The sequence below is a fragment of the Globicephala melas genome, chromosome 13 (assembly GCF_963455315.2).
Source record: "Globicephala melas chromosome 13, mGloMel1.2, whole genome shotgun sequence".
Taxonomy (NCBI): Eukaryota; Metazoa; Chordata; class Mammalia; order Artiodactyla; family Delphinidae; genus Globicephala; species Globicephala melas.
In genome coordinates this window covers 12,695,856-12,723,046 of record NC_083326.1, presented here as the reverse complement: position 1 = coordinate 12,723,046, position 27,191 = coordinate 12,695,856, and the positions used below count along the sequence as shown (strand labels likewise).

The 27,191-nt window shown below is 39.1% G+C and overlaps 1 protein-coding gene across 6 annotated transcripts in view; it reads right to left on the bottom strand.

Annotated features, from left to right (window-relative positions):
• Nucleotides 1–27,191, bottom strand: part of WDR7 (WD repeat domain 7) — a 374,489-nt gene that overhangs the window by 108,780 nt on the left and 238,518 nt on the right. For all 6 annotated transcript variants that reach the window (XM_060310354.1, XM_060310358.1, XM_060310355.1 and 3 more), the window contains one exon: nt 10,642–10,828. In XM_060310354.1, coding sequence (XP_060166337.1) covers nt 10,642–10,828 — 187 coding nt within the window. The remainder of the gene's footprint in view (nt 1–10,641; nt 10,829–27,191) is intronic.

Genomic DNA, 27,191 nt, shown 5'->3' with positions numbered 1-27,191 from the left:
TAAATAACCTTGGTATTTAAATATCCATATGAAATTATATTAAGATCTGTCCTGCTCCAATTAAATAATCTTTGTGTTTCATGTGTCAAATGAATTACATTTACTAAAAATTTTCAGGAAGTTTACAAGTATCTCTATAATCGATCTAAGAATCATTATTTTAACTTTTAGTTGAAAATAAGGAGGCATCACATAGGTATTCCCATCATTCTTAAAAGGTAAATTGATTATAGAAAATTCTCCTTATTTCTTTGTGACTTTTACATTGCTCAGTCTCTGTCTGATAATATAACTGTCTCTACTCTTTTTTTCCAAACTGAGGGTAGACACAAAGTGGGAACTCAGAGAAGACGATGGAGAGCTTTCCTTTCATGTTTACCACAAAAAAGACAGATGTGAGCTGAGAGAACAAACACACATATCGAGCAATAAACAGAAGGTGCATTGGTGGGCGCGTCACCCCCATGGAAGGTCCTGATGCCTTCGGGACCCAATGGGGGCTGGACAGAGATTCTCATCAGGAGAGCAGTTTCTCTTCTGGATTAAACTTTATTATTGAGAATTCAGGAAAAGAAATGTTTACTAGGTGAGTAGTGCTGGGCTAGATTGCTTAAAAAATTATTGTAAAAAAAAATTATTGTAAAGTTTTAGATCATTATTAAGCTAAGTTTTAAAAAATTCAAAAGCTAAATTTTTCAGATACTCTATGATGTTTCCTGTCATCAATGTGGATGAATAGATGTTGATAATATTGAAAGCCTGAAACAAACAAATATGGCATGTTAATTGAATAATTCTGAACAAACCTAAATCAACTTTCCTAAGATCAGTAAAACCACAGGATGTTGAAGTTGGAAAGATCCCCTAGGCAACATCCCTGCCAAGCAGTCAGCCAGGGAGAAAGAGTGGCCATTTCCAAGGTGTCCCACCCCACATGTGGGAGGCATGAGAGGAGGAAAAATAACTGGACGGGAACCGTAGGTAGAGGGTTGAAGTGGAGCTTCCCTGTGCTACTTCATGTCCTCTTGCATCTGCCCAGAACATCCCTATGAGGTGGTGATTATCAGCATTTTACGAGGGAGAAATCAGGTCCAGAGAAAGAGCCAAGGTAGCAGCGTAATGTCTCAGGACAGCCGACCTCTGGAGAAAATTAAGGGGGAGGGGCTGGACGATGCTGTGGGTAATTGGATTAATGAATTGCTAACACGACTAAACTCAGCACTTTTGGATGCCTGGCTAGGCTGCATCCCTGAGAGAGCTTTCTAGTGGTATGTTGTAATACATGGACCTCCGGTCTGTTTTATTCAGCATCAACAGTGGATTGAATGAAGATACAGGATGCATGGTTATCGACTGGTATGGAGGTAAAGTTGTAACAGAGAGCAACTGTACTAAATAGCAGAACTGGAAATCAAAAACCCTCAAAAAGATCAAATTCAGCTAAAGAAAGAAGTCTTACATGTGGGTACCGATGACCAACTTTACAGGCAGGTATAGGACAGGCGATGGCTGAGCTTATGAAACAGACCTGAAGGTTGTTGTACTTGAAACTGACATCCGTATGTTGGTGACCTGGCTACCTGCAGGGCTAGGCTGAATCAAGGGAAATACAAGGACAGAGAAGATGTTGCCCCTGCTGCCCTTCCTGGCTCCGGGTGCCCTCCTCATGGATGTGTTTCTCACGAAGAGATGGGGTCTGGCTTCCACAGGACAGGCGTTACAGCATCCTCCTGGAGTCCGTGTAAGTCTTGCCCATTCCCAGCTGTGCTGTCGTGACCTCTTGCAGTTGCAAAGCAGAGTTTTATTCACATAAACAGGATCCTTGCAAACTCACCGCCCACCTCTAAGTCCTCTCTTTCACCCCGTCTCTGTTCCTTGCATGGAGGAGAAAAGTTTAGTGGGATGCTAAGAAGGGGCCAGGGGAGGCGAGGCAGAGGGGAGAAAGAGAGAGAAAGAATAAATACACATGGATATGCACATGTGTGTGTGCACCTGAGGGTGGGGGAGGTCAGCTGACAGACTTCCAAGGCTCACGCCACAGTGACAAGTGGATATTGTCCCCCTGCCCTCATGCTGTGCCCTGTGGCCACCTAGACTGAATAAGCACAATGTCAGTAAAATGGTTATATTAAAATACCGACTTCACCAGGCTGATGAGAAGATTGAACGAGATAACAAATGCAAAGACATCTGGCCCTGCATCTGACAGTTACAGGTACAGCAGGTGCTTCTTCTCAACCAAAGATGCCTCTTACAAGGAGAAACAAAGTGAAAAGAAAATGAGATCAATGAATGGCAGGTCACTAGTTTCAAGTTAAAGGCTTAGTCACACATTACCCTTCCTCCTCAGCAAATGACCTTGTGAATCTGGGGAAATTGGCAAACTTCTTATAGGAAGAAAAGTGATAAAGTGGGGGTAATGGGGAAGGAAGCGAACCAAAGACATAGAAAAGTGCTGCCCGTTGGATTCCAGCTGTTGGGAAGCTGGACCACCCAACAATCTGTAGAGGCACCAACGTGTGCATTTGAGTGATTCCTGTCATCAGTGTCTGGCAGTCTGAGGGCAGGACTTCAGAATGTGGAAGCAGCTCTTGCTCTGAGGTCAGGGCTCTGCAGTGACCGTCAGAGCATCCACAGTGCACAAGCGGGTGGGCTGTGAGCGTGATAACAGAAAGGAGTCGCCCAGGCAACAGGGGCAGAAGAGAAACCTTGTCTCTCCTGTCTGCAGCCTCTTCAATGCACCCCTGCCAGAGTAATCTTCCCAAAGCACCAACTTTATTTCATGGTTAACCTGCTTAAAAACCACACTGGGTCCTAGTGCTTAGAAAAATCTTAAACTCCTTGGCTGGAGATTCCAGGCCCTCCATAATCTTGTTTTGCTAATTTATTACTCAGTCATTTCCACACCCATGCTCCCGAGGCCAGACTAATTTCAAAGCTGGTCCCTAAAGTTCGATTCCTTTTTTAATCGTAGTATTTTGCTACTGCTTCTCTGCTACCCCTTTCCCCACTAGCACACTCTCCTCCCTCCCCTCTGTTCAATTCTTGTGGAAGCCCACGTGGTATTCTGCAATTCCTACAGCACTCAATTACCATCTATTGAAACAAAAACAACCAACGACAAAACCTGTTCATTCCGGGCCCTTAGCACTGACCCTCATTCTGAACTAGTTTTATACTGTGAACCAATGAACAGGTTAGGACCATGCCTTCTAATCCTGTGTACCACCCCCTACCCCCTGCAATGTGCCTAGTACAGCCCTTGGACATAGTGGTAGCTCAATAGTTAAATGAAGGTAAATGAAGTTACCTGGCAAATGCAGCAGGAAAAAAAAAAATCACTTAAGCCAGTTATTCGACTGAATTGACCAAGAAATGAAGTCAAAGTAATTGATCTGGTGGTCCCAACAGACAAAGTCTAATTCTGCATGTAGTTATCTTGAAAGTCAAAAGTGTACTGGGTGTGTGATATATTTTAATGTGGAATTCTAACTGAAAAGGAAGGATCATACTATCAGAAGCTTGAAATTAAAGGGGATGTCTGCCTTATTCTGGAATCTGGATGTAAACACAGAACTCACTCTTTTCACCTGATCCTGCTTATCTGGCTCTTATGCAGATCATCTGTTACATAGGTTTATAGGGTGGGTCTTTGTTTCAGTCTTTATTCTGAAAAATATGATATGACACACTCTCAGTTTTACTCAGCATTTCAGTATACACATTCAATATGAAATACCAGAGATGATAGATATTATAAATAAAAACCATGAATAGAAATTAGTCCACTCAGGCCAAGCTCAATCCTTACTTGACTGCTCATTAAATCCTGTTCTAACCCTTACTCCATGGCAGTAAAAGCTTTTTAAAACTTACATGTAAGACCACCTCAGTTAAATGTCACTGTCTACAATTGTCAGACTTCACCCATCTGTCAAGTTATGGAACACCATAAGGGAATATTCAGGGTGGGGGGAACACAACTTTCATAGGATAACCTGCAAATCACAGTCAACACAATTATGGACTGAGTGCTTGTGTCTCTCTAAAATTCAGATGTTGAAGCCCTAAGCCTCAATGTGATGGTATATGGAGACAGGCCTCTAGGAGATAATTAGAGTTAGATAAGGGCATGAAGGTGGGGCCCTTGTGATGGGATTAGTGCCCTTATGAGAGAAACCAGAGAGCTTGATCTACTTCTCTCTTCAAATCTTGGTCACAAAGAAGTCATGTCAGGACACAGCAAGACGGCAGAGCCTACAAGCCAGGAGAACAGACCTCAGAATGAGGTCTTACCAGCACCTTGACCTTGAACTTCCCAGCCTCCAGAACTGTGAAAAATAAATGTCTGTTGTTTAAGTAGCCCAGTCTGTGGTGCTTTGTTATGGCAGGCCAAGTGAACTAAGACAAACAGTAACAGAACATTGAAAACACTCCCCATCTGAAACAAAGACTAAAATTACTTTGAAAATACATAATTACGTATCATCTGGGAATTCCATTCTACCCCTCCCTGGTAAAATAGGTGTGTTAACAATTGTCTTTAATGAACAACTGTCTTTAATGTAATAGGGAATCAGCAATTCCTCTTTGTCATGTGGGACCTAAATCTGATAAGTCACAGGTGGCACTAACTTCCTAAACTCAAAGGTGGCAATTCCTCCAAGTGCATATCTTTTAGACCTATTTCCTATATATTGTATACATTTACAATGAATAAAATCTATGCCAACATGATTTAGTTAAATGGTTTCCTCCAATTATAAACTTTCTATTAAAAATAAATGTCATGTGAATAGGAAAAATAATCTAAATATTGAAGCCTAAAGCACCTTAGTGTTTGTATGATGTGATCTTTACTCTCCGGCTCTCAAATCTAAAAATTATGATTGAGATCTGAGTTAAAATGTCAATTCTTTTTTCTCCAACTCTATTTTATATTGTCCAGAAAGAGTCTTTCCAACATATAAGGCTTATCTATGTTATCAGAGCATGTGTGGTTTCCAATGACTGTATGTTTCTCCCTTAAAGTTTGGCAACTGTGAATATTACAGAAAAGCAATGGACTCTGTGTAGTTCATCCACATCCCTCAGTCACAGCAGTATGAGGTGAGAGTCTGGCACCTTCAGCAGCTTGGCCGGCCCTGCTCTACTGTTCTCTTTCAGAGTAAAGGTCTGCAACATGAACTAGGAAAATGGAATCAGAATCACAGACCACAACACATACAAAAGCACAAGGATTCTTCTGTACTTTTACATAAAACAAAAGTAGGATTTTCTACTGTTTCTAACATTTTATCCATATGTCCATAACCATGCTGATCTAAAAATCCATGGATTTTTAAAAAAGATAATACTGCATACATTTCTATTATTTTCACAATCAGCTGGGGATGACTTAACCTATGATTTCAACGAAGTGCAGCCTTCCGTTTTCAATTAAACAGTCCCTCATGAATAAACAGCCCATAACCATTAACTTAAAAATTCCTCACGTAAAATTCTACCTGTGGATCTCTCATTATATAAAGGGTGACATAACCATGCAGTATGGAAGCAGCAGAATGGGAGTCGGGAGACCTAAGTGACAGTCTTAGCTCTCACAGGACTAGTGTAACCTCAGACAAGTTGTTTAATCTTTACAACTTATTTTTACTTAATAGCATATTAAGGGCACTGGATTGCATGCTGTTGAAGAAGACTTTTGTCTCTAAAATTCTAGGACTTTATTAAATGTTTATTGCAAATAACAAGGCAAATCATATAACAGGTGTTTGAATACATAAGAATAAACACATAGTATCGAAACATGGCCCAAGCTGTCAAGGAGTTTACTGATATTTAAATGGGCTTCTAGTTTCCAGAAGGCACAAAATTCTTGATGAAAATGATTTCATTACATAGATTTTAAAAAGCTGAAAATTCTGAGTTGACCTCTTTTAGGTCCTTTTAATAGGTTGTTTTGAATTTAGTACTCTGTTGGTCTTTAATTCTCTGGGTATAAGATTTCAAATGCAAGATGGCACAGGGGTGGGAGCATGGCTTTTGGTGTCAGTGAGACCTGGGTTTGAACCTCACCTTTTCCTGGACAAGAGAAAGCACCTGTCTCAGATTCGTTTTATGATCTTTTATAGTCATTTTTACACTCTTTTAATAAAGAAAAAGGTAAAACCAATCCTCTCTTTGAACCCAATTCTATTCCCCAGAGATAATGAGTAAGGCAATTATGTTCAAGTTTTTGACTGGAGCATCCCAGGGTTTAATTTCTGCAAGAAATTAATAAATAAAATTAGCTAAAAACAATGCTTAGTTTCATGTCCCTATGTGTGCAGCTGTCCCTCAGCCTCTCTGGGGTGTGCCTGGGCTTTTCCCGTCTGTCCTTTTGCACGTCGTAGTTATTCTTCCCCACCTCTCCTCACAATCATTCAGAGGAAAGATTCAGATGAAATTCTTCCTTGGGTACTGTCTGGGTAACCCCTGTGGTTCATCTGCCATGCTCTGAATGTCCATACCTTTTACTCTCCTTCTTTCCTGTAAGAGCTTATCTTTCCTGTAAGACTGCAAGTCACGTGAAGGGTCTTTGTTTCATGAAAGTTTGTCACTACATATAGTACCTAACACTGTCCCTTCCACATATTAGCTACTCAATAGATGCTTGCTTACTTAATAAATGTAGTTTAAAATTGGGCAAAATGTTTGAAAACACTGGAAAACAGCTGGTTTTATTTTGATTCCAAAGATATAAAATTCTAAGCCATATTTCTAAAATAAAAGCATTATTGGGCTTCCCTGGTGGCGCAGTGGTTGAGAGTCCGCCTGCCGATGCAGGGGACACGGGTTCGTGGCCCGGTCCAGGAGGATCCCACATGCCACGGAGCGGCTGGGTCCGTGAGCCATGGCCGCTGAGCCTGCGTGTCCGGAGCCTGTGCTCCGCAACGGGAGAGGCCAGAACAGTGAGAGGCCCGTGTACCGCCAAAAAAAAAAAAAAAAAAAAAAAGCATTATTAATTCTGGGAAAATGCTCTATTAGTCTTGAGCCATATACAGTTTTTCAGGAGGCCTCTCAGGAGTTATCTCTGACAGAGGATGTCAACACAGGGGAGAGAAGGAAAGAGAGAAACTCTGCTATCACATGTATGCCTCAGAACTAGATACCAACCTGAGCGAGCTGCCCTACCTTGAACCCCCTCCTTCATAAACTCACAAGAATTGAAATAAAGAAGGAAACACTGCTTATGTTTTTTTCTTTTTAAAAAGCACAAGCCTAATATAAAAGCTTCTCCATAAAGCAAGCTTAAGATCACAGTCGGCAGCAAGGCGGCCAAGCGGTGTTATCATGTGCACAGAGAAGTGGGCACAGAAGGGCGGCCCCACAGGCACTGTGAGGGTAAGATGCACAGTCACCCTGCTGCTCTATCTCGCCCCATCTCAGTCCTTCTGCAGCCTGTACCAAGTGTGTCGTGGATGTAACAGGTCATTTTCAATCTAAATCTTGTTATAGACTAATAAGCAAACATTTTCTTGCTTATTATACAATTTATCATGATGAAAATTACATTGGACTCCTCAAGGCTACACGCTGATACATTCATTTATTCAGAGCTGTGTGTAGAGAGTTATACTAATCTTCATGACAGAAAAGGATGTAATAGCAAGATTTAAATTACCTACTGAAAGCTAAAGTATTGGTGTCTGTGGACATACTCCATGTAGATAAAACACAGCACATCTTTATGTTTGCTGATATAAGCTTCATGTGAACTTATTTAAACACAAAATAAAAGAAAATGTGAGATGGTTAGTCTAAAATAGAAACCCATTACTTCTCCCAGGCAACAAAACGAGACTGCATACTATTGAAATTGTTTTTGATCAGATTTGAAAATAGGCTATAAAATTAGGTCAAAGTAAAATTCTGGACAATCAAAAATATTAAAGGCTTCTCAAGGTAACCAGGAGAGCTGAGGTAAAAGAAGCCACTCTGTTGACTCCTTGGAGGGTGTCCATGGCAGTTGCAGCCAAGCGGAGGGTAAAAGGTTGAAAATACGTTCCAGGCTTTGCACAAAGGCCAGCCTCTTACGACTGCTGCCAACTCATGGGCTCACATTCCCTCCTAATCCTTTAAGTCAATCGAGAACCTTCAGGCCACCTGTATCCATCCAGAAACTATCCTGATTGTCACTATGTGGAAGTGTTTATTCTAGAAACGGGCATCTCTTCTACCTGTTGAACACTAGGACAATGACAATGGCATCACCATCCATACCCCCTCCCCCCGCAATATAGGGAACATCCATTCAATCTCTTAACATGTGCTAAGTGCTCTTCTAAGCACCTGGCAAATATAAACTCACTTAACATCAATCTTATGAAGTAGGTATTTAATTAGCCCCAACTTGTAAATGGAACTGAGGTGAGAGGTGAAGTAATTTACTGAAGGGTATATAGCTAGGGAGACACAGAGCTGAAGTTTAGGAAGTGTGGCAGTATGAAGCAGGTGAAGGGGGAGGACAGCTGCTTAGGTTTGAAATGAATACCCTTCCCCTACCAGTCAATCTTGGGACTTTGGGCTAGGGATGCCCAATCTGTGGACAAAGTCACAGCATTCCAGTCTAGCCTTCAGCTGTTTCTCTGGTCTCCACTTCTGAGCATAGAGCAGCCAGCAGAAAGACGACAGGCCCAAAGCACACTAGAATATAAGGCAACTGCGGGATATGAGAGAGGCAACCATGAAGAAAAGGGCAGAGAACCCTAGTTTTTTAAAAGGTTATCAATGATAGTCATGAAATGCCATTCACTGAAAAAATCAAAGAGGTGATAACACTTACAGGCAGACCTCAAAGATACTGTAGGTTCGGTTCCAGAGCAGTGCAATAAAGCGAGTATCACAATGAAGCGATGTACACGAATTTTTTAGCTTCCCAGTAAACATATAAAAAGTATGTTTATACTATACTGTAGTCTATTAAGTGTGCAATATCATTAAGTATTTTTACAATGTACATACCTTAATTAAAAAATACTTTATTGCTAAAAAAGTCACAATAATTACAAAAATAACATCAAAGATCACTGACTACAGACAACCATAACAAATATAGTAATAAAAAAGTTTGAAATATTGCTAGAATTACAAAAATGAGACACAGAGTCATGAATGAGCAAATGCTGTTGGAAAAATGGTGCCAAAAGACTTGCTCAATGCAGGGTTACCATAAACCTTTGATTTGTAAAAAAAAAAAAAAAAACCCACAGCATCTGTGAAACGCAACGAAGTGAAGGACAGTAAAATGAGGTCTGCCTGTACATTAAGAGAGGCATCATGGGACAGTTCAAGAATTCCTCCCACTAGGAATTCACCCTCACTAGGATGACTATACTAAAAAAGCAACAACAAAACCGGAAGATAAATGTTGGTGAGGATGCAAAGACAATTCCTACACTGCTGGTAGGAATATAAAATGGTGCAGCTGCTATGGAAAACAGTTTGGTGGTTCCTCGATAGGCTAAACACAGAATTACCACATGACCCAGCAATTCCACTTTTAGGTATCTACCTAAGAGAAGTGAAAACTAGGTGTTCAAACAAAGTGGAAGCGAGCCACATGGCCATCAACAGATGAACAGGTAAATAAAATGTGGTATATCCACAGAATGGAATATTGTTCAACTATAAAGAGAAACAAAGTACTGAAAAATGCTGCAACATGAATGAACCTTGGAATCATTATGCTAAGTGAAAGAAGTCAGACACAAAAGGCCACGTACTGTATAATTCCACTTATATGAAATATTCAGAATAGGCAAATTCACAGAGACAGAAAGCAGATTATTGATTGTCAGGGGACAGTGGGAGGGGAGAATGGAAAGGGACTGCTCAATGGGTATGGAGTTTCCCTTTGGGGTGACTGATACTGGGAACTAGATAGTTCCCAGTGGTGCAGTGGTGATGGCTGCATAACTGTGAATGCAGAGAATGTTGTTGAATTGTATCCTTTAAGAGGGATACGGTAGTAAATTTCCTGTTAGATGTGTATTATACCATCAAAACAAAACAAAAAAGACTCCCTCCAGGAATCAGGAGGCTGGGTTCTCAAGTCAATACTAACCTCTATCACCAGCCCCAGTTTCATTTTAGGAACTGCCTTGGATCCTCTTCTTATTCCTCTATTCTCATCCCTGCCTCCCTGGACCACTGCAACCTCCTTATGGCTGATCCTCTGCTGTGTGCAAATGAAACCTCAATAAAGTTGGTTTAAAAATTAACACGAGTGCAAAGGAGTAATTCCCCAAACTGGCCAGGTATTGTATCAGTAAAACATTTTTGAGCAACTATATATATCATTTTCCTTATATGTGATATGTTTATATTATTATTAGCTGATAATATCTCAGGGCACAATAAACATATATTTAAAACTATGCCATGGATAAATCATTCATTGGCTCAAAGCTAAATCCCAATTGTGTTAAAATGACAGAAACATATCTCCCTTTCATTGTCTATTTCCAAAATTTCATATATTGAGATATTTGTCTATTTTTTCTCCATATGCAATTTATAAAGAGTAATCAATGACCTCTACTAAAACAAAACAAGCAAAACCAATAAAAGCCAAATGAACTGAAATGGAGCGTGTACTTGGCAAGTTGTTTCTCGGCATCAGCACAAAGTTCAAGAAGCCCCATCAGGACAGCAGACACATCCATGTAAGGCTCCCAAACTGTGAAACCACGTCCAATCAGATCAATGGCTGTTCTTCGGATCGTACTGTGTGGAGGAAGTTTGGGGCTTGGTGGCTGCAGCAGAAGAAATGTCAGTGCCTTACCTAAAATTACAAAATAAAAGGCAGAGCAATAAAGTAATTTTACTTTTGTGATGTTTTCTTTGAAGCATATTTTCAAAATATAAACCACTTTGGATTTACTTTAACTGACAAGGGGTTTTGAATAGTAAGACTATAAAAAGATCTCAAGTTTACAGTTTGTTTAGCCATGTACTTTAAAGAGATAAGTTAGGCTACAATATTTTATACCATATTCTAAAGTGTTGTAATTACATAATAACTATATTTAAATAAGTGTATATAATTTCAAAACATAATAGTGATTCTAAACTTCCAAACAATGTTTCTCCCTACTCAGCATTCTGCAAAATGAAGATGCTTCTAAATAATGTAAGATGGTATTTCTTCATCTTTCTTCTGCATCTAACAGAATTCATATGCGAAATGCTTCATCAGTAACACGTCTCATCACAGGCAATGATTATCAACAGGGATGAGGGATGGAGAAGGTAGATTGTGTAGTTTTCAAAAGTCTCCACTCCACACCGCCACTGCCCCAGACAAGCATATTTGTTCCTCCACATTCTGGTGTACCAACAGCAGACAATGACGTCAAGTACTGGTAAATTCTTCACATAAGTTTGTCACGCAATTTTAAAAATAGCTCAATATTACTTCTAAATCTGATGAAATGATCTAGATTTTAATTAATATGTATTCCTTTATGTTGAAGATCAAGCTAACCGTTTGTATACCTAAGCCAATGGTCATTAAGCTACAAAAGCTCATCTACTGCCAAAGGCATTTTGACATTAAAAAAACACAAAACACCAGGGATTGTCAAGAACAAACTGCAACTTAGAAGAGGGTTTTTTGTTTGGTTGGTTTTTGAGGGGAAGAAACAAAACAGTTTATAAATCATATTACTGTATAACATACTAGTTAAAGGGAACAGAGGCTTCAGATTCAAGACAGAGTATTAACTGATTTTATAACTTACTAGGGGGCAGGCTTAGGAAGATACTCAGTGAGTCTCAGCTTCCTTGTCTGTAAAATGGGGATAATAATAGCTATCACTCATGAAGGGCCAGAGTGTTAAATGAATTAAACAATGAAGTGTACTGCCAAGTGCCCTCACTGGCGTGTGTTCAGTGAAGGGCGGTCAGGGCTCATTCTGAATAACATGTTGAACTTGTCTGTTTTTAAAATTAAGAACATGGCATATAAACTTTAATTTAATTCACTCAACAAATAAAAGCATTTACTCATTGGCTATGCTATAGCCAATTGTTAAATGAGAATGGATTGAAATGGGGGTGAAAAGAAAGATATTGTAAAGCGGAGAAAAGTCTGTGAACGCACTCTCTATACAGTGGTTCTGAATTTCTTCTCAGTCACAGAATCCTTAAAGATTCTAATAGAATGTTTTTAAAAGATAAAAAAATAAAATAAAAAGAATCTGTTGAAAGCCATCAGTCCTTTCCTCAGGAAACTATATACACATACATATCCACCAAATTCTGCAGAAAGATGTCAAGGAGGCCACGGACCTTGGGTTAACAACTCCTGCCGTAAACGAAAAAGGTACACAGATATGGAAAGCCTCCTTGAGAAAAACATGTAGAAATTCATACTTCATTCATACATGTATTTGAAAATTTTACTCTCATACTTAGCTATGTAAATATAATATGTAAAGTTCCAAGTTTGTGGATCATAAAAATGTAAACCCCTTGAAAGAAAGAGATCCAATGCTCTATTTTCTGCCAGTACCTATGTGTCTCTTCTCACAAGTTATCTTTAAATATAAGCATTTTGGTGCATTTCCCTTCTCCTCAGCAAGTTTGTTAGCTCCTTGAGGGTAGGAAGTATGTTTCATATAACTCTGCATCTCCCAAACCACCAAGCACAATGCTTTGCACACATTATGGACCTAAAATGGATAAGAGACCTGCCTTTACTGCACGTACACTTCTAACGCAGCTCCTGGCCCCAGTTTGCCAGAATGATATTTCAAACTGTCAAGAATATCTACCACTTTCCTGTTATTCTTGACATCTAGGAAGTCGTATGACTCCATATAATATAGGTGCTCTGCAATATGGGCCAAGGTGATGAAAAAGCTAAAATTAAGACAATGATAGCACTTCTCTATTAACAGAAAAAAATCTCGTGACGGAATTTTATGAATTTTAAGTTTTATCTCTCAGAACTTTTCTTAAATCTTAGGTACCCAATAAAGGCTGTATTTTAATCTCTTCAAGAGAGAATCTAATTTTGTACAAAGGCACATATTTACTTACTTTATGTAAGTGCCCCACTACTGCACAATCGGGGAATATCGCCTCACTGAGTAACCAAGATGGAGAAGGATGCTACCACCTGCCATCACGATTGAGTCCTTTGTAAGAGACTCTCCTGGTGGCAGCATTAAGAAGTTCAACAAATTGGCCTGATATTCACTCAACACTTTCCACAATTTGGTCCCAAACTTTCCATCCAAAGATTCACTGAGGAACTGTTTATAGAGTATTGTTATATTGATATTATACTAAATGCTGGGGAAACATAAGAGAAAAATATTCAGTTCTTTCCCTCAAGAATATTCACTGTAGCTCAGGATATAGGTGAGTAAACAGGTAATTTGAATATATTATGAGGAATGTTAGAACATTTATAAGCACAAGGTATCAAGATAGAACCTAAAAGGGACGCTTAACCCAATCTTAGGGATATAAGAAGGCTTCCAGGGAAAGGTGGCCTCTATACAAAACCCTAAAGTCTAAGTAAAACTTTGTCACTCACAGGAGAGGAGTATGGAAAGAAAACATTCTAGGCAGAGAGAATAGCATGTCTAAAGACCATCAGATGAGAGAGAACACGACCAGACCAACAGATTACACATAGTTCAATATGGCTGGAAAGTTCGTCGGTGGAAAGGGAAGAGGTTGGGGCGATGGACAAGAGGGAAGAGGACGAGGTGGATGAAATATAACAGTGAGACACGCGACAGCACAGGTTATTAGAGCCTGATCACAAAGGGCCTTATATGCCATGCTAAGAGTTTGTTCATTCTGGTGACAATGGGGAACAACTGGAAAGTTTTAAGCAAATGAGGGGTTTGATTAGATTTTCATTTTAGAAAGATCAACATTTAGGCTGTCATGATTAGAAAGGGGCAAGAACAACGGGACCTTCAAGATGGAGGAATTAAGATGTGTAGATCACCTTCTTCCCCACAACTACATCAAAAATACATCTACACGTGGAACAACTCCTACAGAACACCTACTGAATGCTGGCAGAAGACCTCAGACCTCCCAAAAGGCAAGAAACTCCCCATGTACCTGGGTAGCGCAAAAGAAAAAACAGAGAGAAAAGAATAGGGATGGGACCTGCACCTCTGGGACGGAGCTGTGAAGGAGGAAAACTTTCTACACACTAGGAAGCCCCTTCACTGGCAGAGGCAGGCAGTGGGTGGGGGGCGGGGAGCTTTGGAGCCACAGAGGAGAGCGCAGCAACAGGGGAGCAGAGGGCAAAGCAGAGAGATTCCCGTACAGAGGATTGGGGCCGACCAGCACTCACCAGCCCGAGAGGCTTGTCTGCTCACCCCCTGGGGCGAGCGGGGGCTGGGAGCTGAGGCTCGGGCTTCGGAGGTTGGATCCCAGGGAGAGGACTGGGGTTGGCTGCGTGAACACAACCTGAAGGGGGCTAGTGCACCACAGCTAGCCGGGAGGGAGTCCGGGAACAGGTCTGGACCTGCCAAAGGTCTGGACCTGCCAAAGAGGCAAGAAACCATTGTTTCAGGGTGCTCAAGAGGGGGGATTCAGAGCACTGCCTAAACGAGCTCCAGAGATGGGCACGAGCTGCGGCTACCAGCGCAGACCCCAGAGACGGGCATGAAACGCTAAGGCTGCTGCTCCCGCCACCAAGAAGCCTGTGTGCAAGCACAGGTCACTCTCCACACCTCCCCTCCCGGGAGCCTGTACAGCCCGCCACCGCCAGGGTCCCGTGAGCCAGGGACAACTTCCCTGGAAGAACACACGGCGCACGTCGGGCTGTTGCAACTTTATGCTGGTTGCTGCCGCCGCAGGCTCACCCCGCATTCCATACACCTTCTGCCCCGCCCCGAACCACGGCCTGAGTGAGCCACAGCCCCCTAATAAGCTGCCACTCTAACCACATCCTGTCTGGGTGGGGAACAGATGCTAGAGGGTGACCTACATATAGAGGCGGGGCCAAACCCAAAGCTGAACCCCAGGAGCTGTGCAAACAAGGAAGAGAAAGGGAAATCTCTCCCAGCAGGCTCAGGAGCAGTGGATTAAATCTCCACAATCAACTTGATGTACCTGCACCTGTGGAACACCTGAATCGACAACAAGTCATCCCAAAATTGTGGCAGTGGACTTCGGGAGCAACTGTAGACTTGGGGTTTGCTGTCTGCGACTGATTTGTTTCTGATTTTTATGTTTATCTTAGTTTAATCTTTAGCACTTGTATCATTGGTGGGTTTGTTTATTGGTTTGGTTGTTCTCTTCCTTTTTTTATAATTATTATTATTTTTCATTTAAATAATTTTTATATTAAAAACTTTTAAAAACTTTATTATTATTCTTTTTCTCTCCTTTTTCCTCCCTTTTCTTCTGAGCTGTGTGGCTGACAGGATCTTGCTGCTCAGGCCTGAGACTCTGAGATGGGAAAGTCGAGTTCAGAACATTGGACCAACAGAGACCTCCCAGTCCCACGTAATATCAATCAGTGAGAGCTCTCCCAGAGATCTCTGTCTCAAAGTTAAGACCCAGCTCCACCCAACGGCCAGCAAAATCCAGTGCCAGATGCCCCATGCCAAACAATTAGCAAGAGAGAAACACAACCCCACCCATTAGCAGAGAGGCTGCCTAAAATCATACTAGGTTCACAGACATCCCAAAACACACCACCAGATGTGGCACTGACCATCAGAAAAAAACGATCCAGCCCCACTGACTAGAACACAGGAACCAGTCCCCTCCATCAGGAAGCCTACACAAGCCACTGAACCAACCTCACCCACTGGGGGCAGACACCAAAAACAACGGGAACTACGAACCTGCAGCCTGCAAAAAGGAGACCCCAAACACAGTAAGTTAAACAAAATGAGAGGACAGAGAAATATGCAGCAGATGAAGGAGCAAGGTAAAAACCCACCAGACCAAACAAATGAAGAGGAAATAGGCAGTGTACCTGAAAAAGAATTCAGAGTAATGGTAGTAAAGATGATCCAAAATCTTGGAAATAGAATGGACAAAATACAAGAAACGTTTAACAAGGACCCAGGAGAACTAAAGAGCAAACAAACAATGATGAACAACACAATAAATGAAATGAAAAATTCTCTAGAAGGAATTAATAGCAGAATAACTGAGGCAGAAGAATGGATAAGTGACCTGGAAGATAAAATAGTGGAAATAACTACCACAGAGCAGAATGAAGAAAAAAGAATGAAAGCAATTGAGGACAGTCTCAGAGACCTCTGGGACAACATTAAACACACAAACAATCGAATTATAGGGGTCCCAGAAGAAGAAGAGAAAAGAAAGGGACTGAGAAAATATTTGAAAACATTATAGTTGAAAACTTCCCTAACATGGGAAAGGAAATAGTCAAGTCCAGGAAGCACAGACAGTCCCATACAGGATAAATCCAAGGAGAAACATGCCAAGACACATATTAATCAAACTATCAGAAATTAAATACAAAGAACAAATATTAAAAGCAGCAAGGGAAAAGCAACAAATAACATACAAGGGAATCCCCATAAGGTTAACAGCTGATCTTTCAGCAGAAACTCTGCAAGCCAGAAGGGAGTGGCAGGACATATTTAAAGTGATGAAAGGGAAAAACCTACAACCAAGATTACTCTACCCAGCAAGGATCTAATTCAAATTCAACAGAGAAATTAAAACATTTACAGACAAGCAAAAGTTAAGAGAATTCAGCACCACCAAACCAGCTCTACAATAAATGCTAAAGGACCTTCTCTAGGCAGGAAAAACAAGAGAAGAAAAAGACTTACAAAACAATTTAAAAAATGGTAATAGAAACATACATATTGATAACTACCTTAAATGTAAAGGGATTAAATGCTCCAACCAAAAGACACAGACCGGCTGAATGGATGCAAAAACAAGACCCATACTTATGCTGTCTACAAGACACCCACTTCAGACCTAGGGACACATACAGACTGAAAGTGAGGGGATGGAAAAAGATATTCCATGCAAATGGAAATCAAAAGAAAGCTGCAGCAGCAATTCTCATATCAGACAAAATAGACATTAAAATAAAGACTATTACAAGAGACAAAGAAGGACACTACATAATGATCAAGGGATCCATCCAAGAAGAAGATATAACAATTGTAAATATTTATGCACCCACCATAGAAACACCTCAATGCATAAGGCAAATGCTAACAGCCATAAAAGGGGAAATCGACAGTAACACAATCATAGTAGGGGAGTTTAACACCTCACTTTCACCAATGGACAGATCATCCAAAATGAAAATAAATACGGAAACAAAAGCTTTAAATGACACATTAAACAAGATGGACCTAATTGATATTCATAGGACATTCCATCTAAAAACAGCAGATTACACTTTCTTCAAAAGTGCTCATGGAACATTCTCTAGGATAAATCATGTCCTGGGTTACAAATCAAGTCTTGGTAAATTTAAGAAAATTGAAATCGTATCAAGTATCTTTTCCAACCACAATGCTATGAGACTAGATATCAATTACAGGAAAAAAACTAAAACTAAAAAATACAAATACATGGAGGCTAAACAATACACTACTAAATAACCAAGAGATAACTTAAGAAATCAAAGAGGAAATCAAGAAATACCTAGAAACAAATGACAATGAAAACTTGACGACCCCAAACCTATGGGACGCAGGAAAAGCAGTTCTAAGAGGGAAGTTTATAGCAATACAATCCTACCTCAAGAAACGAGAAAGATCTCAAATAAACAACCTAAACTTACACCTAAAGCAAATAGAGTAATAAGGACAAAAAAACCCCAAAATTAGCAGAAGGAAAGAATTCATAAAGATCGTATCAGAAATAAATGAAAAAGAAATGAAGGAACTGATACCAAAGATCAATAAAACTGAAAGCTGGTTCTTTAAGAAGATAAACAATATTGATAAACCATTAGCCAGACTCATCAAGAAAGAAGGGAGAAGACTCAAATCAATAGAATTAGAAATGAAAAAGGAAGAGTAACACCTGACACTTCAAAACTACAAAGGATCACGAGAGATTACTACAAGCAACTATAAGCCAATAAAATGGACAACCTGGAAGAAATGGACAAATTCTTAGAAAAGCACAACCTTCCAAGACTGAATCAGGAAGAAATATAAAATATAAACAGACCAATCACAAGCACTGAAATTGAAACTGTGATTAAAAATCTTCTAACAAACAAAAGTCCAGGACCAGATGCCTCCACAGGCAAATTCTATCAAACATTTAGAGAAGAGCTAACACCTATCCTTCTCTAACTCTTCCAAAATATAGCAGAGGGAGGAACACTTCCAAACACATTCTAAGAGGCCACCATCACCCTGATACCAAAACCAGACAAAGATGCCACAAAAAAAGAAAACTACAGGCCAATATCTCTGATGAACATAGATGCAAAAATCCTCAACAAAATACTAGCAAACAGAATCCAGCAGCACATTAAAAGGAGCATACACCATGATCAAGTGGGGTTTATACCAGGAATGCAAGGATTCTTAAATATACAGAAATCAACCAATGTGATAAATCATATTAAGAAACTGAAGGATAAAAACCATATGATCATCTCAATACATGCAGAAAAAGCTTTTGACAAAATTCAACACCCATTTATGATAAAAACAAGCCAGAAAAGAGGCATAGAGAGGGAACTTACCTCAACATAATAAAGGCCCTATATAGCAAACCCACAGCCAACATCATTCTCAATGGTGAAAAACTGAAACCATTTCCTCTAAGTACAGGAACAAGACAAGGATGCCCAATCTCACCACTATTATTCAACATCACTTTGGAAGTTTAGCCACAGCAATCAGAGAAGAAAAGGAAATAAAAGGAATCCAATTGGAAAAGAAGAAGCAAAGCTGTCACTGTCTGCAGATGACATGATACTATCCATAGAGAATCCTAAAGATGCCACCAGAAAACTACTATAGCTAATCAATGAATTTGGTAAAGCAGCAGGATACAAAATGAATGCACAGAAATCTCTTGCATTCCTATACACTAATGATGAAAAATCTGAAAGAGAAATTAAGGAAACACTCCCATTTACCATTGCAACAAAAAGAATAAAATACCTAGGAATAAACCTACCTAAGGAGACAAAAGACCTGTATGCAGAAATAGAAGACACTGATGAAAGAAATTAAAGATGATACAAACAGATGGAGAGATATAGCATGTTCTTGGATTGGAAGAATCAACATTGTGAAAATGACTATACTACCCAAGGCAATCTACAGATTCAATGCAATCCCTGTCAAAGTAACAACAGCATTTTTCACAGAACTAGAACACAAAATTTCACACTTTGTATGGAAACACAAAAGACCCCAAATAGCCAAAGAAATCTTGACAAAGAAAAACAGAGCTGGAGGAATCAGGCTCCCTGACTTCAGACTATACTACAAAGCTACAATAATCAAGACAGTATGGTACTGGCACAAAAACAGAAATAATAGATCAATGGAACAGGATAGCAAGGCCAGAGATAAACCCATGCACCTATGGTCAGCTTATCTTTGATAAAGGAGGCAAGAATATATAATGGAGAAAAGACAGCCTCTTCATTAAGTGGTGCTGGGAAAACTGGACAGCTACATGTAAAAGAATGAAATTAGAATACTGAATACCATACACAAAAATAAACTCAAAATGAATTAAACTCAAAATGAATTAAAGACCTAAATTTAAGGCTAGACACTGTAAAACTCTTAGAGGAAAACATAGGAAGAACACTCCTTGACATAAGTCACAGCAAGATCCTATTTGACCCACCTCCTAGAGAAATACAAATAAAAACTAAAATAAACAAATGGGACCTAATGAAACTTAAAAGCTCTGCACAGCAAAGGAAACTATTAACAAGACAAAAAGACAACCCTCAGAATGGGAGAAAATATTTGCAAACGAAGCAACTGACAAAGGATTAATCTCCAAAATTTACAAGCAGCTCATACAGCTCAATATCGAAAAAACAACAACCCAATCCAAAAATGGGCAGAAGATTTAAATAGACATTTCTCCAAAGAAGATATACAGATTGCCAACAAACACATGAAAGGATGTGCAACATCACTAATTATTAGAGAAATGCAAATCAAAACTACAATGAGGTATCACCTCACACCGGTCAGAATAGCCATCATCAAAAAATCCGGAAACAATAAATGCTGGAGAGGGTGTGGAGAAAAGGGAACCCTCTTGCATCATTGGTGGGAATGTAAATTGATACAGCCAATATGGAGGTATGGAAGTTCGTCAAAAAACTAACGATAGAAGTACCATGTGACCCAGCAATCCCATTAATGGGCATATACCCTGAGAAAACCATAATTCAAAAAGAGTCATGTACCACAATGTTCACTGCAGCACTATTTACAATAGCCAGGACATGGACGCAACCTAAGTGTCCACTGACAGAAGAATGGATAAAGAAGATGTGGCACATATATACAATGGAATATTACTCAGCCATAAAAAGAAACGAAGTTGAGTTATTTGTAGTCAGGTGGATGGACCTGGAGTCTGTCATACAGAGTGAAGTAAGTTATAAAGAGAAAAACAAATACCGTATGCTAACACATATATATGGAAACTACAAAAAAAAAAAAAAGAAAATGGTTCTGACGAACCTAGGGGCAGGACAGGAATAAAGACGCAGACATAGAGAATGGACTTGAGGACACAGAGAGAGACAAGGGTCAGCTGAGACAAAGTGAGAGCGTGGCATGGACATATATACACTATCAAATGGAAAAGAGATAGCTAGTGGGAAGCATCTGCATAGCACAGGGAGATCAGCTCGGTGCTTTGTGACCACTTAAGAGAGGTGGGATAGGGAGGGTGGGAGGGAGATGCAAGAGGGAGGAGATATGGGGATATATGTATACATATAGCTGATTCACTTTGTTATAAAGCAGAAAGTAACACACCATTGTAAGGCAATTATACTCCAATAAAGATGTTAAATGGGGGTGGCAAGACCTACTGCCTTGGAAATTCTGATCTACTTACCCCCAGCCAAATGGATTAATTAGAATCACAGAATATTTGAACTGAAAGGACTTTAGAAAACTATGATCTATTCCTGTTTTGTCTGATGTAACTGAGAATGATGGAAGGCAAGTGGTTACCTGCAGGCTTCTGTGGCCCAGGCCATGGGTAATGTGACCAGAACACATCTCTGAACACAACTTACATCTTTATAACCATGTTTTATTCATGACACTCTACCAAAACAGAAGATTCAATAAATTATATGTTTTATCTTTTGTCACACAATGAGAAGGTCCCCATTACTGGTTCAATAGCTAAATACAGCCATACCAAGATCCCTGTCTTTGTCTTGGCTCTATCTTAGTCGCATCCTGTCCACAAAATGGTTAATTGCACATCCAGCACTGCATGCACCTTCCCAACAGGAAGAGGTAGAAGGCTGAAGGGCATAAGGACATGTGGCAGTTAAGTCAAGCCCCCTTGTAAAGTCTGATTACATTTCATTGGCCAAAATTATATAATAATTCCCCTAGTTTCACAGAAGGGTGGGAAATGTAGTTTGTGATCTGACCACAATGCCATCTGCAACAATTCTCAGGTTTTGTTCACGTGTAAAAGGAGAATCGTATGCGGTTGGTAGTTGGCAATTTCTGCGCCGTCCCTGCTTCCTTTAGAATGAAATTATTCTTTTTAATAGAAAAATTATTATCCATACATTTAACAAAGTGATATAGCATCTTTGGCATTTATTCTATTGTCCAGAGCTAATTTTATTTATTTTTATTTTATTTTATTACCTTTCCACATCTGTTAAATGAGTAAGTTCCCTGGGCCATATGAAATTTTTATAAAAAAACTTTTTTTTTTTTTTTTTGCATGAGGCTTAGCACAGTGCTTTATAGTTCAGTAAGTACTTAATACACAATTGTTGCTTTGGCAAATACTGAAAATTACTTTACATTGAATGTGCCCAGCAGAGTCAATAAAATTATGCACAGATCAGAAATTTCCAAGGGTCTGCTATAAACCTGTGCTGGTCTATGGCAAAGTTTCCATGGCTTTATGGTGAAATGGTAAAACACAAACAATGTAGTATGTCTTTTTCATGAAGCTAAATTTATTCAGTTTAAAGGAGTGTTTAGTCTAAGGTTATGTTCTTACTACTTTTTTGGTGAATAAAAGGGTTTTTCTTTAATAAAATGATAAAGACAGTGGTATTTTTTTAGTATTTGCACTCAGCAAAATAAAACACAGCACTGCTAAATACTCCCAAATTTTATTTTTGGAAATTTTACTGGCCCATGATATTGGAAAGTTTGGAAACAGCTGCCATTTGTAGTAAGTTTACTGTTGTGAGGAACTGCAAGGGTACTTCCCCACTATAAGAATCATAACTGGTAAGTCCTATTACTGGTCACTGGTTCTTTACTGAGAATGCCAAGAGGCTCCTAACTCAACTTGTTATCAGACAGAATTCAGCACTATTCAAGTCAATCTGTGACCATATTCAAGGCCCAGTTATCAGATGATTAGCCTTTCCTACCTGTAAGATGGGTAAGTAGTACAGACACTACGGCAGCTTTACAGTGAGAATATAACACGTAGCACCACCCACCCACCCCCATCACCCTGTATGTCTAGCCAAATGCGCAAATGAACTACCAAAATGCACACAGGCTCAGAACTCTGGAAACAAATCAAATCAAAACAAAGCTCCTTAAAAAACAGAAAGCACGGAAATCCAGAATTGGATAAATCACAATTAACTCAGACCCTCTAGCTGTTGAGAAAGCAACTCTGTTGTCGTGCAGTCAAGAGTAATAATAATAGCTCATATTTTAGGGCTGTTTTATTTCAAGCTTTTTATCTCAAGCTTTTTTTTTTTTTAAAGTGTCCCAACTTTAATCTTACCATTTTTGAAAAGTGCTACAAAGGCACAAAGCTGCAAGAAAATATTTACACTTTGCTGTAACAGCAAAATGCTAAAAATGAGAAAAGGATTGACACAGAGATAGCAAAATAAAGCCTACGTAAGCTGTGGTTATAGTATTATACAATGGCTAACTTGTTGCTTTGGCAAGATGACTGTTGTCCCGTCATGAACTGACCAAGGAAAAATGTCAATTAAAAAAATGTTTACCCTATCTAGATGGTTATGATGACCCGCTCTTTTAAAAGATTAACATACAAGCTGTAACACACACACACACACACACACACACACACACACACACACACGCTCTGAGGCTATTACTTAGGAAATAATGAATTTGTTTCCTGGATCATTTTTGTATCCTTATCACAAAGTGTAGACTCACTTTATTAATGTACTCTACATTTAATAAGTGCCTATTATATGAAAGCACTTTATTAGCTACAAAGAACTATAGCTATATATTTCTAAAAGAATCAGGTATCATTTTCAGCATTATTCGATAATAAATGATACTTTTATACTGCTATTCCACTTTTTTCCCCTTTTGCATTTCTAATGCAAAGGTAGAGACTGAACCCGACAGTACTTTGACTTCTCCACAGCACAGTGAACAATGTTAGCACACCGTTCAAAGCACAGTGAAGAAAAAAAAAACAGAAGCCAGAATCAAACTATGTTTACCAAGAGAGAATGAAATTTCCTTACTGGAATTATTACAAAACCAAAGCATTTCAGAGAATTTTCCAAGCGCCCTTAGAGATCACTGACAATTATTACTGTTGCCCTGCTAGTAGGCAATATATGTAACCATTTTCCTGGGCTTTGGTCCCTCTTAGGCCAGTCAACAGGCCTACTTAAGAGTTAAGATAAACTGGTTCATCATACTTAAAAGAAAATCATGAGTAAAGAAATGGCCACTAACTAGCCTTGGCTCTGAAGAGTAGAGAAGGAGAAAAAAAAAAAGGTCATATTAAAAAATGTACTAATTAATAGCTCAATTACAAGGAACTTCCTGTGGGAGAACATATTATATTTACTTTAAACCAAATGAATTTATGATGATTTATGCCATTACAATGAGTGCAAAATGAATTAATAATGATTGGCCACTTATTTCAAAGTGTAACCCACTGAATGAAGCCTTTTCCCACTTGCTAATGTCCATCAAAGAACAGGGATGGCAGAGCGCCATCTAGAATTCTATTCCTTTGCTTTAGATAGGTAACTGGTTTGATTAAAAATAATTCCAATGCAGTGTGCATTATTCATGGATATGGAATAGTTAATAAACACTTCTAAAACGAGATGCTTTGTATTAATACAGTTATGAAAAACTACTTTTAAACTGTTTACATCCTGTATTGCATAAAAACTAAGTCATCATTTCATTTAATAAAAAGCATAAAGTAACTTTGTTAAATTAGGAAGTTAATTTAACAAAGATATTTTAAAACTCATTAATCTAATATCAGCTTAGTCAAAACAGTCCTAATTCAAAGAAAGTAGCTGTTTCTTGTCCTATAATCAGAAGAGTATAAAATCCAGCGCTGCTTGATTGAAAGCACATTATTTTCTGTTCGACTGAGTTTCAAACTAACTAAGTTGTGTCATGCAGTGAAATTTAATCTCATTTTGCTTTTGGTACTCCGTGTATTTTGGATGGCAGACTAAAATAAGAGTCTTACCTTCCCATAAACAAAAGGATATTACTTAGTGCATATGGCCCTTTTCCGCTTGAAGGAAGGTAAAAAGTGCTGATTGTCTGACAATCTGGGGGTCAGCAATAAAGATGTAAAATAGTAGAAGCAGAGGCTTATGATGTCAAAGAAGTAAAAAAACAAAAATCCATTAATCTATGGAATCTTTACGTGAATGACCTAAATACTTCTATGTCTTGTTCCCAAAGACAAAGCGGGGGCGGTTGTGAAGCAAGAGGCCACCAGGTTCAAGTTCTGGCTCTAGCACCTAATAGCTGGGTGATCCTTTCATTCATTACTTCCTGAGTGCCTGCTGTGGACCAGGCACTGTTCTAAGTGCAGGTCAAGCAAGTCTGTACTCTCATGAAGCTCACACTCCAGTTGGGACAAAACAACCGAATGAACAAATAGATATGCTGAGTAGTACTAAGTCCTGTGAGGAAAAATACAGCAGAGTAAGAGCCTAGAAAGTGATAGGGAGGGAAGGACTCTGCAAAAGGTGACAAACAATCACACAAATTATTTTTGTTTTCTGGGACAGTGATCTCTCATGACTACTGATAACAGTTTGGTGTCGCGGAACACTCTACAGGTACAGAAAGGTGGAGGAAATAGACAGGAGTTTCTCTGGCTTATATGCCACGTGTTTCTCACCATGTTCTATGCACAGCTTCTATCAGCCTTCTCTAGGCCTGATCACCTCCAGGAACCAACCAATCAGAGTGAATCTCTGGCCTTCTAAGCAGAGACTGGCCTTTTTCTAGAGATGAAACTCCCCTAACACTGCAGCCCTGGCTCACGTCTGATCTTAACCCTTTCTGGTCATCTGTACACCATTAAACACCGTGTGAGAGGGATTTGCCAATTAAATGTATTACACGGTTCTGAAGATGCTGATGTGCCTCCACAAAGTAATCGACCTACTACTTGATCAAAGACTCATGCTCAGTTATTTTCCCCATTTCTACTATTCTAGAGCTTCTAGAATTTAATTATTATTTAAAAATACATAAAATCAGAACAACGACATTCTCTGAGAAATACTATTAACGCTAATCAAAACTATGGCAAAAAAACCTGAAATGTTTCACGATAACTTCATAACTGCCTCCTCTTTTTAAATAATTCACACAGGCTAATTAAGTAACTTAGTGATTGTTACAAGATAAATCTCAAAGTAATTTTATAGGCAGTCTAGTGGAGATTAAAATCATAGGAAAAATTACTTGATCTCTTTTCTAATAACCACAATAAAACATTCAACTGGAACAAGAAGCTGCTGTACGTTAACCCTTTATAGATATACAGTCAAAGAGTAGAGAGAGTCACCCTTAGTAGACACTAAATATTAGTAAGCTGTGACATGGAGACTAGAGTAACCACAGGAGAAATAAATTCAGAATTGTTCTACATGCAGACAAATGAATACCAACATTCTCAATACAAGCACTCTAAATGTTTCCTTTCTACACATTTATTTTATTGAAGTTGAGTAAGGGAGAAAAAAAAAAGATGAGCAAACAAAAGTCACTCTGCTGCCCGTTTCTCAGTCTGGACATCTTTGTTTAAGCTTTGACTTGGCTTAAATGAACGAATTAATATTGACAAAAACATCAACTAAGCTAATGAGTTGTTAGTTAAGGCAATAAACATGTCACATTAGAGTCAGCGCAGCAAAGAGGTAATTAGCCCTGGAAAAGCCCTGCTGATTGGAGCTGTTGAGATCCTCTGCTCTTAACCTTTGAGTCCATTATCTAACCCAGGAGTCGTAGCTGTGTTAATGGGAACTCGCCAGTAAACAGCAGCCTTGCTGGAGCAGCTAAGCCTGAATTCAGAATCCTGGGATGAAAGGGGTGCTGGTGGGTTTACAAGACAGCCATCAACGAAGCTCCATGAAAATCTCAAACAGAGCTCTTTCGGGAATAGATGTTAATGTCAAAGGGGACAAATATATTTCCAAAGAAACTTGTGGGGGGGGAGGTGGGGGTGATACATATTTTTTGACATAAAGGATACAAAGAAATATATTAAGTAACATACAATCTAATAAAGGAGAAGTCATTCCAATCACAAAATCCCCTCTTTTCTACAAATAAGGATGTTCTGATCCTTTCAAGATAAAGCATAATATACTATAATACAATGAATTCCTGAACTATCTGACCTACAGAAGCAACCATGATCACACCTAAAAATCAGACAATAATTTATATTCACTTAAAACAAAAAAGAAACATACACATGCTATTACACTCCTGAAATATATGTTTACATGAGTAATTACAGATTATCCTTCAAAACAGCTTCGCCTATAAGATTTTTCTTTTTAAACTTCTCACTGATTTTACTGATTTGGCTTGAGGACAATCAAAACTAGCATTTTCAAAGTCTATGTTGGAAAAAAATCAGATGCTTATAGAAAACTCACAAACAGCAGGAGTTACAACATATATGAATAAAACTCCCATTCTCTAGAT